This window comes from Hemibagrus wyckioides, linkage group LG17, assembly GCF_019097595.1.
Source record: "Hemibagrus wyckioides isolate EC202008001 linkage group LG17, SWU_Hwy_1.0, whole genome shotgun sequence".
Taxonomy (NCBI): Eukaryota; Metazoa; Chordata; class Actinopteri; order Siluriformes; family Bagridae; genus Hemibagrus; species Hemibagrus wyckioides.
The window spans coordinates 12,436,462-12,448,404 of NC_080726.1; the positions used below are offsets into that span (position 1 = coordinate 12,436,462).

Consider the following 11,943-nt stretch of genomic DNA (forward strand, 5'->3'; position numbering starts at 1 on the left):
TTATTTAACCTTTTAAATTTCTATAAAAGACAAGATTGATCTTTTATCATAAAGTAACTTGGTTGTTTTAAAGGGTATTTAACATGATACTATATACATTATATGATTACTTTGGAAAAACTTTCAAATGGTTCATGAATTTCAGAAACTGTTCTCTTATTTCTTTGGTTTTTACTCCATAAATAATTGGATTAAAACAGCTTGGAAAAAGCAAGTACATTGTACTCAGGAAGATGCGGATAGTGGGAGAAATGTTGTTTCTTATTCCGTATGACATAAAAGCCATTAAAGCAAAAGCCAGACTAACTGTCATGACTATTATATGAGTAATGCAGGTGTTAACAGCCTTTAAACAGGCCTTGCCTGATCTCAGGATAGAAGAAATTATTACTATATATGATATTGTAATTAAAATAAAATCAGCAGTTATTGTAAGAAAAATAGCCAAAAGCCCTAATGCATTATTAATGGAATATCTCCACATCCCAGCTGTTCCAACCAGGCCCCACATACAAGTTCACTAATTAATCACTAAAAACTTTGCCTTATTTCACTAATGAGCTTTGGTCCCTAACAGAGTGTATAGTTAAACAATGCCTGTAGTGCCGATGGCCATAATTAAATGGCAAGGTCCTATATATTATAAAGACAAGTGTTTTTGTTGTTGTTTATTAACCAAAAATCTTATCCCCTACTAAGGGCTCATAGCTTGATTGTTGCTGTTGTTGTAATTGCCCCCATAATAGAAGGCAAGTCATCATTCAGTGAAACTAATTAGCATATGAATTCCTTTCTAACGGCATGTTGAGGTCTATGCCAATCTTCCAAAAGGGACCTTGTTATTGCACTTTTGGAGTGGCCAGAGGATTCACCAGCTACCATTTATGCATACTACCTGTGTACATGCCACATATTCCTGGGCAAGAAAAATGTGCCATGGGACAGTTAAGAGTTTTAACCTGTCCTCGATATCCAGCCATAAGATGATCCACATGAAAAAGCATTTACTTATGAGTAAATGACTTCAGTTTTCTTATATTTGTAGAATGCTTTTCAATGTACTTCCCATATATATAACATAGCAAAAAGACCAAACAATTCACTAATTGTCTCACATTCAAGTTCAAACTCAAGTTCTAGTTCAGTGGGTAACTCACACTCCTGGTAACAACACATGAGAACAATCACTGGTTGCCTACCTTTTCAGCATGTATACTCTGTCCATCCACGGCTGACACTCGACCATTTCCCTGTTGCCACAGTGTGTCCTTGTATCTTGAGGGATGGTGGGTCATGTCAAGCTGTACTAGAAATAAATGGGCTTGATAAGAGTTAGGGCTATATGTTTTGGATACAAATAAAGTAGAGGTGTTAAGTAGAGGTGTCACTGCTTGGTGTTAAGTTGGATTTGTGACGCCCTATATTTTGTAAACCCTAGGATGTTCTGATGGACACAGCAGTAAGAGAAGCAATCAAGTTGAAAACAGAGAACATCCAAGACTCTCCTGGATCAGTTGAAAGGTAAATGTGAAACAGAGTGGATGCAGCACAGTCAGGGACAGAATCATATGGAAAATGTAAAAAGTTCACGCTACAGTGATATTATATCATGAAAGTAGGGCATTTAAGTAGAAGCATGCAATGGTGATTTCCTCATCTCAAACAATTTATTGATATATGTCTCAATAATTTGTCATGTGCCCTTGACCATCAACTACAGCTTGACAATGACGTCTCATGCGGTTCACGAGTCGACTTATTGCCTGCTGAGGCATGGCATTCCACTCTTCTTGAAGGGCAGCCCTCAAGTCATTGAGGTCCTGGGGTGCAGGGTTACGAGCCTCTACACGGTGACTCAGCTGATCCCATAGGTTTTCTATGGGATTCAGGTCTGGAGAAAGTGCAGGCCACTCCATTTGAGGTACCCCAGCCTCCAGCAGCCGTTCCCTAATGATGCGACCTTGATGAGCTGGAGCATTGTCGTCCATGAAGATGAAATTAGGCCTGTGTTGTTCATGCAGGGGCACAATGACTGGATTAATGATGTTATTCAGGTAGTATTGGCTTGTCATTGTACCAGTCACAAGATGTAGGGCAGTTCTGTATTGAGTAGACACACCTGCCCAGACTGTAAGACCACCACCACCAAAGGCTCAGTGGCTGATGCATAGCGCTCTCCTTGACGTCTCCAACATCGTTGGCAGCCATCATTTCTGCTCAACGTGAATCGACTTTCATCAGAGAACAGCACTGAGGCCCACTGGTTCCTCGTCTAGCATAAATGCTCCCTGGCCCATGCAGGTTGTCTAGCACGCAGACCACGCTGATGTAAATGGTTTCGAATGGTCTGACATGACACTTGGGTGCCTCTCACCTCCCTTAAATGTGCCTGAGTGGCATACATCATCCGGTTCCGCAGGGCACTGTTCACAATGAAGCAGTCATCAACGTGGGATGTGGCCAAAGGACGTCCACTTCTATGCCTTGCTGTGACTTTTCCAGTCTCTTTGTATCTCTGTTGCAACCTGCTGATGACACTCTGTGACACTCTAAGCTCAGTGGCCACTTTCCTCTGAGAACATCCTGTTTGAAGCCTCGCAATGGCGAGGTACTGTTGATCAATTGTTAGTTGTCGTCTTGGTCTCATGATGTCAAAATGTGAACAGCATGATGAAGAGGACTGTTTAAATACCAATTCTAATTGAACCAGAAAATTTACTGGTCGATTCATGGATCAAACACCAGCACCTTGTTAGAGAACAGCAATTATATATAAAAAAAATTATATAAAATGTGAGTTGCTTAGGGTAAGAGTGCCAAATGCTGTAAATGTAAATATGATTTTAAAGAAGCACACCACAGGGTGTGGTCACATTCCTCAGCATCCCAGGAAAAGTATATTCTAGGCTCTTTTAAATATTGAACTGAGGATTCAGGTGAAACACTTATAGTAAATCCAATTTATATTCCTAGCTGTAGCCATATGCGTTTTCAATTTAGGTGTGATTTTATTTAACATAAAAGGGACTCCAAGAAGTGTAAAGTCTCAAAATTGAGCAGAGACCAAACAATTGTGGTTACCTTGATCAACACCTTTTGGTTACATCCACATATACATTACAGTACATTAAAATTGTTTCCTTTATATATCCCAGTGCATTGTGCTCAAACTATAGGATCAAACATCATATGTTGCCTCTGGAGCAGAGAGGATTAATGGTCTGTCTCAAAGGTCCACTGGAGAAATTAGCTGATATTGACACTGTACATTTATTCCTTCCAGTTGGCTTCTGATTGAGTTGCAATAGACTAGGGGGAAGTACTGGATCACTGGTTAAGGCTTTGCGATACCAATTGGATAAATTCACTTCTGAGTTCTGTATACTACAGGCCCAAGACTCACATGAGAGAGGATATATTTGTGCAAGTTGGTGTGGGAATACCCAGGAGAATTCCCACACCAAAAGGGAACCCATCCTCATTTGGGTGACAATTGTGTGATGTAGATACAGCATGTGTATAGTGTTATGTAGATCAATAAGGAGGTTGTTGTCCATGGCACTGCTTGAATATCCCAATCCTCACAAGCAGAACCCGGCTGGAGCTGGTCCATCTCCGGATGCCACTGGAGCCAGCACAGTCTCTGTATGCCTCGGGATGGGTAGAAGAAAGGAAACAATGGAACAGCATTAGCGTAGCTGCTGTTCATAATATTAGCAGTACTAGCTGAATGTGCATTTAATCAGATGTACTGGAGTGCAAGGTTATGGGAAGTGTTAGATGTATGCCTGGCTAAAGAGATAAGTCTCTAGTCTACATTTAAACTGGGAGACTGTGTCTGAGCCCCGAACACAGTCAGGAAGACTATTCCAAAGTTTTGGAGCTAAATACAAAAACGCTCTACCCCCTTTTGTGGACTTTGATATTCTGGGAACTACTAGAAGTCCGGAATTTTGTGATCTTAAAGAGCGTGGTGGATTGTAACGTGTTAGAAGACTGGATAGATAGGTGGGAGCTAAACCAATTAGAGCCTTGTATGTGAGTAGAGCTAGTTTATAGTCAATTCTAAAAACTTAACAGGTAGCCAGTGCAGGGATGATAATATTGGGGTTATATGATCATATTTTCTTGATCTGGTAAGAACACTGGTGGCTGCATTCTGGACTAACTGTAGCTTGTTTATTGAAGATGCAGGACAACCACCTGGTAATGCATTACAGTAGTCCAGTCTGGAGGTCATGAATGCATGAACTAGCTTTTCTGCATCAGATACAGATAAAATGTTCCTAAGCTTGGCAATATTTCTAAGATGGAAGAAGGCTGTTTTTGTGATATTGTAAATACGGTTTTCAAAGGATAAGTTGCTGTCTAATATTACACCCAGGTCTTTCACTGTTGAGCTAGTAGTAACATCCTTCTAGGTGCAAGCTGAATTGTGAGAGCTTCTGTGTACTACTTTTTGGGCCAATAAGTAATATCTCCATTTTGTCAGAATTTAATAATAGGAAATTATCGGTCATCCAATCTCTAATATCTTTAACACACTCAGTTAATCTAGACCAATTAGATATTTCATCTGGTTTTGATGAGATATATAACTGGGTATCATCGGCATAACAATGGAAACTAATCCCATGCCTTCTAATGATGTCACCCAATGGAAGCATGTATACTGAGAAAAGCAGAGGTCCTAAAACTGACCCTTGTGGGACCCCGTATTTCACTGGTACTACACTGGACAGTTCTCCATTTAAATCTGCAAAGTGGTATCGATCAGACAGGTAGGATCTAAACCATTTTAATGCCTGTCCCTGCATACCTATGTGATTTTGTAAGCGATCTATGAGAATATTATGATCTATAGTGTCGAATGCAGCACTAAGATCAAGCAGGACTAAAATGGAGATGCAGCCTTGGTCCGAAGCTAAAAGCAAGTCATTAGTGCATTAGTAATTAGTGCAGTTTCTGTACTATGATGGGGCCTAAAACCTGACTGAAATTCTTCAAGGATATTGTTTTCCTGTAGGAAGGAGCATAATTGGGCTGACACCACCTTTTCTAATATTTTAGATATAAACGGGAGGTTTGAAATCGGTCTGTAATTTGATATTTCATCAGGGTCCAGTTTCGGTTTCTTAAGAAGAGGCTTAATAACTGCTAACTTAAGAGATTTTGGGACATGACCTAGAAATAACGAAGAGTTAATAATATTAAGAAGAGGCTCTCCAGCTGCATGTATCACTTCTTTCAGCAATCTAGTTGGAATTGGATCCAACAAACACGTTGTTGGTTTAGCTGTGGTGATAAGTTTAACTAGCTCTTCCTGCCCTATGCTGTTAAAGCATTGTAGCTTTAAATGTGGAGCTTTAGGCTGGTCTGGATCACTGGATGCCGTCAGTGGTTGAACATCCAATATTTTGTTCCTGGTACTATCAATTTTTTTAGTGAAGAAATTCATAAAGTCCTCACTACTAAACTGTGCTCAAATACTCTCTCCAGAAATATGATGCTTTGTTAGCTACTGTACTAAATAAGAATCTGGGATTGTTCTGGTTTATGTCAATCAGATTGCTCAGATGCTCAGCCCTAGCAGCTTTTAGAGCCTGTCTATAGTTGTCCAGACTATCTTTATACGCACTTTATACACACTATCTTTATACTACTCTTTATTAGAAGTCTAAAAACTTCTAATTTGGTTTTTCTCCACTTTCACTCGAGGTTACGGGTTGCTCTCTTGAGGGCGTGAGTATGACTATTGTACCATGGTGCAGGTGTTTTTTCTCTGACCTTTTTTTTTTGTGCTGGTAAAAATATTGCCTATGCTGTTGGTTACTTCATCTAGTGCATCTGCATTTCGGGGTCTAGTAAGAAGTTGAGACAGATCTGGCAGATTGTTTGTAAATCTGTCTTTAGTGGTCGAGGTTATAGTTCTGCCAAGTTTATAATGTGGAGAGACGTGTCTAATATGTTCTACAGGTAGAGTGTACATTAAGAGGTGATGGTCTGTGATGTCATCACTTTGAGGTAGAACGGTTATATCGGACACATCAGTCCCATGTGATATAACTAAGTCTAGTGTATGATTAAAACGATGGGTTGGTCTATTAATGTTTTGTTTAACTCTTTTGATAACTGGAAAAACAATAAACTTCAGACAGTTGGGCATTGCCATGTGTGTGTGGTAATAAAGAGGTCGACATATAGCAAAGAACCGATCCAGAGCCATCCAGAGCAGTATAGTAGACTGAAAAGTACCAACTACATGAATGAAAAACATTTGCACCAAACAGCCCAAAAGGGAAATTCCATTCCAGTTGAATAAGAAATTAAGCAACATATTTGGAACAAAAAATATTGGTAAACACAGGTCTACAACTGCCATAAGACCAATTAGTATACACATAGGAGAGTGCAAAGCCCTTTGAGAAATAATTAAATATATAAGAATAGAGTTTGAAATTGTAGACAATAAAAACATAAGGAGATAAGGAATGGAAAGAATGGGCCTCCATTCTCCCAAAGCAAGAAATCCATTCAATGTAAAAGTTGTGAATGAAATATTTTGTGTTGTAACCAACATGATAAGGTTAAGAGTTGTTGCATATGTGTTCATTCAAAGTAAACCCAATGTTATTGCTCTTGCTTGTTACAGATCTTTCAAATGTTGCATAATGTATTAGTAGAAATGCCTAGTGAGCCAGAAGTAGAACTTCAGTCCCATGTGATATAACTAAGTCTAGTGTATGATTAAAACGATGGGTTGGTCTATTAATGTTTTGTTTAACCCCAAAGGAATTTAGTAAATCTATAAATGCGAGTCCTAACGCATCATTATCATCATCTACATGAATGTTAAAGTCTCCTACAATTAACACTTTGTCAAAAATGATCAAAAGATCTGAGAGTAAATGTGAAAACTCATTAAGAAAAACACCGTAGGGCCCCGGGGGTCTATACACGGTGGCCAGGGCAAGAGATAGTAGGGATTTTTTATGCCTGTCTGAGAGTGCAACATTAAGGACAAGCACTTCAAATGAGTTAAACCTGGGTCCTGTTTTCTGAGTAATGTCAGTCACCTCAGGCTTGCTCACTTGGGATAACATCTAGGACTGTCTGTCTGTTTCTGTTCATATGTTTGTTGTTTTCTTATGTGGTTTCTCATGTAAAGCTGCTTTGAGACAATGCTCTTTGTTAAAAGCGCTATACAAATAAAATTGAATTGAATTGAACAGAAGTTTAGGCTGACCTTTTGGCCACCACAGCAACAACAATCCAAACAGAAAGACAGTTAATTAATTGAATTAATTTACTCAATTTTAACCTCTTAGCAATGCAACCCCAGACAATGGTAGGATAGGAAATGCATTCAGATTGCACCTGACATTTATCTTAAATTAGTCTATAACATGAAATATAATTAAAATATAAATACAGAATCTTAATGCATACTTGCTTTTCTTATAATGACTATGTCACATAGCTGTCATTGATCTAATTTTAGGTCTAATAGACTTTTTCTAGACTTCCATGTTACAAATGAGGAAGCTGGCTGGCTTTTCTAAATTCATCAAAAACATTTCAGCTGACAGCAAATGTTTGGTCTGTCCATTCAAATCGAGAAGGTATAGCCCCATGTTTCAAGTAGTCAGGCATTTTGGTCATGATGTCTTTTAAAATATTAAAATGTTTGTCCTATTCCTGTTGAACGGCTCAAGAAGTGCATCTTGCATTTCGTCCAACACCTGAAAAAGGTAAACATACTACTATCCATCCTCAACACATTTTACAGGGGCAACATAGACATTTAAATTTTCATTCTTTTTGTCACTATGGACCTCATGCTTACTGTGATGTTTTATGATCGCGCTTAATTTGTTTTCTGGTAGGAGTATTTATGCCAAACAGCCCCTCTGTGTACTTACCTTGACTTGACTCCATGGAAAATCTCAGAAAAAAACTATAGTGCAAAATTATTTGTGCATTTACTTATCCTGTAAAATATTTTTGGGGTCATTCTCTATTACCATAAGTTTTGAAACACTGCTAACTACAAATCCACATTTATAAAATGGAAGTGTAGCAAAAGTACACTAAATACGCTTACCTTTAACTCAGTATAAAATGCTATATTCCTTCTCCATAATGTTCAGGGTTCAGCTGCATGATAATTTAATTTTATTTGTGCTGTTGTTTTTTTCAGTCATACACTAGAGGCCCCCCATGCTTCATGCCCTGTGTTTCCCAGCCCTGTGTCACCGCCATGCACCTTTGTTCTTGAATAAAGTACAGCACATTCAATTATTATATATTATGCTATATACATAGATTAGTAAATAGAAATGCAGTATGAGTGTATGCACCCGACCCTGCATCTGGTGCTTTAAAAAATTTCTTATCAAAACTGTTTGATTATTTATTTGTAGGTAAAGTAAACAAAATATCAAATACATAATATAGCACTATAGCAACTTGATCTTTTCAGTGGGTATTAAAAAATGTATAACTAAAAAACTATCCTTAAATAACTGCCATAAAATAATAATTTAATGACATTATTAAGACACAATTTGGTACATGAATTTTAAAAATTGTTCTCTTATTTCTTTGTTTCGTACTCCATAAATAATTGGGTTGAAACAACTTGGAAAAAGCAAGTACATTGTGCTTAGAAAGACACGGTTTGAGGGAGAAAAGTTATTTCTTATTCTGTATGACATAAATGCAATTAAGGCAAAGGTAGCAGTAACTGTCATAACAATTATATGTGTTATACAAGTGTTAATAGCCTTTGCACTACCTTTGCCAGTTTTTATAACATAAAACAGTATTATTAAATATGACACTATGATTAAAAAAAAATCAGTTGTTGTTATAAGGAAAATGCATGAAAGCCCCAATATGTTGTTAATGGAAATATCTCCACAAGCCAACTGAACCAATGCCATATGTTCACAAAAACAGTGATCTATCTCATTTGTCACACAGTAAGATAATTTTCCAGCCCAAGATACAATCATCATAATTAAGAGTACATTTCTGATAACTGGAAAAACAATAAACTTCAGACAGTTGGGCATTGCCATGTGTGTGTGGTAATAAAGAGGTCGACATATAGCAAAGAACCGATCCAGAGCCATCCAGAGCAGTATAGTAGACTGAAAAGTACCAACTACATGAATGAAAAACATTTGCACCAAACAGCCCAAAAGGGAAATTCCATTCCAGTTGAATAAGAAATTAAGCAACATATTTGGAACAAAAAATATTGGTAAACACAGGTCTACAACTGCCATAAGACCAATTAGTATACACATAGGAGAGTGCAAAGCCCTCTGAGAAATAATTAAATATATAAGAATAGAGTTTGAAATTGTAGACAATAAAAACATAAGGAGATAAGGAATGGAAAGAATGGGCCTCCATTCTCCGAAAGCAAGAAATCCATTCAATGTAAAAGTTGTGAATGAAATATTTTGTGTTGTAACCAACATGATAAGGTTAAGAGTTGTTGCATATGTGTTCATTCAAAGTAAACCCAATGTTATTGCTCTTGCTTGTTACAGATCTTTCAAATGTTGCATAATGTATTAGTAGAAATGCCTAGTGAGCCAGAAGTAGAACTTCAGCATAAAAAAACTACTGCACATTAAATTCACAAGACCAACAACACCCTTCATATACACTTCCTGTCAGAACTTCTATGAATAAAAATATTCCTCTGTCATACCGATGATTATCATGTACCCTCTTTTGCTTACTGATAAGTAATTAAAGCTTGATGCTTAACCCTGTCTCTATATAGACCCTGTGTTCCCTTGTGGTTTTAATTCATTCATCTTAATCACCAGGGGCAGTGAGACAAAAACTTGAATACCTATCTGTGTGTAACACCAAACTGCTTGAAAGAACTGTGATCTAGGCTAGACGTCTAGATTTGATGGAAGAATCTACTGAGGAAGGTACTGAAGCTTGAAGTGGATAACTCCCTATACAATTCACCAAGCAAAATAAATTATACAGTTTAATTATTTGAACCCACAAAAAATGCATACTTTTCTCATAGGTATAAATGAGATGAAATATATAACAAATGATAAAAAAAAATCATTATAAACCCAAACCACATTTACACACAGTTCCCTGTAATGACAATTTTAAAACACTAAGTGGTAACACTTATTTGTAATACATTAACTCCAATGATGCTAACTGAAGGTTCCAGAACCCCTTGAGTGACTCACCATATTGAATCTTTTGTGATGCACTTGCACAAATTTTGCAAAAAAAAACAAGAAAGCAGTGTATAACAATTAGCCTTAAGAAAAAAAAAATTAATAGTACCATAAACTTGATAACTCTTTCTAACTTATTATTTGTTATTTCTCATAAATTAACAAAGAATCATAGTAATACAGTCTTATCAGTCAGTTTTAACACATGAATAAAATTATGTGATGACTGCTGAATCATAGCTTCATTTAACTAGCACCATTTCATAGATATAATTAGACTCATAATTATAGATTCAAATAATAACACTTAAATACACCCTCCCCAAATTGACATAAGTATCAGCTTAACACAACTAAATCCTTATTTTTTACTGAAATGTATGTACACACTGAAACTGAACAGGCAAAATCGGCTGAGTTGAATATGATGTGGTCTTCTGCTGTTGTGGCCCATTCACCTCAAGGTTTGATGATTTGTGTTTTATAAATTTAATTATTCTGATTATCCCCAAATAAAGATCAGCTGACTGCTGAAGCTATGGTCTGCAAATAGTTTACAAAGCATGTAGGGGCTTCCACCAGGCCCGGACTGGCCATCGGGAGCACCGGGAGGATGCAATGTTACGGTTCGATTTACGTCCTCTCCGCACCTCCACCAAAGCAGTTAAAGAGACATGCGAGGACGGAGAGAAAGCGGCCAGGTGGAGCAGAAGGGAAAAGGGCACCGAAAAAGAAAGCACTTCAAGAAGATTCAGCGAAATGTTGCAAACTAGAAAATAGCTTATTAGCGGTGGTGCCCCTACTATCATCATTTAAAATACTATATGCTAAAAGACATTAATACTATTTATTGTAAAGTTACATGTGTATTTGTGCAGACAAATATTCACATTCTTTTATATAGGTAGGAAGGGAGCAGGGAGACAAGAGCTATAGTGCAAATAGGAACAAATAAAATAAAATGTTATAAAAATGCAAAACATTTTTTTTAAATATGTTTTCAAAATGTAATCATTATTGTACTAATTTTGAAGTTTTAGAAAATTATGTCTGCCAGTTTGTAAGGTTTAAAACTTAAAATAAAGGTGGAGACAGTCAACCTAGCACTAGCTCTGGTGCAGTGATCACACATCAGATTCAGCCTGGGAGTGAGACAGGTAGAAGGAAAATAAGAAAAAAAATATTTGTTTTAACATGTTTGATGAAATTTATTGTTTTGCTAAATTTGGTGTATCATTTTAAGATTAATAAATAAGTAAGTACATAAATACATACATACATATGTACATATTTATTTAGATTATGATCTAATTAAAATGAGGTGGTTGTCTTGCACCAAGGTGGAGACAGTTCTATTTGTAAAGCAAAAGAAGTGACAGGTACAAGAAAAATACACACAATCTTCATATATATACATATATATATATATATATATATATATATACATATATATACACGGTAATACCTTGACTTACGAGTTTAATTCGTTCTGTGACTGAGCTCATAACTCAATTTTATATCAAATTAAATTTCTCCATTAAAATGAATTGAAATGCTATTAATCCATTCCAGCCCCCCAAAAACCACACCAATTTTTTTTGTTACGTGTTTTTAAATAAGAAAAATGTACTTTATAAATAACAAATAATGTATAAAAAAAATAATAATACATAATATAAGAGAATGTAAAGAAATAAACTGGTTTTATTAA

General features: G+C 36.6%; 1 protein-coding gene and 1 pseudogene across 1 annotated transcript; both read right to left on the reverse strand.

Moving 5' to 3' along the window:
- Positions 1 to 106: 106 nt before the first annotated feature.
- Positions 107 to 6,613, reverse strand: LOC131367722 (olfactory receptor 52K1-like; annotated as a pseudogene).
- Positions 6,614 to 8,555: 1,942 nt separating this feature from the next.
- LOC131367723 (olfactory receptor 52K1-like) lies at positions 8,556 to 9,497 on the reverse strand. The gene has a single exon (XM_058413200.1). The coding sequence runs from the start codon at positions 9,489 to 9,491 to the stop codon at positions 8,556 to 8,558; it is 936 nt and encodes a 311-aa protein (XP_058269183.1). The 5' UTR covers positions 9,492 to 9,497.
- Positions 9,498 to 11,943: the final 2,446 nt, after the last annotated feature.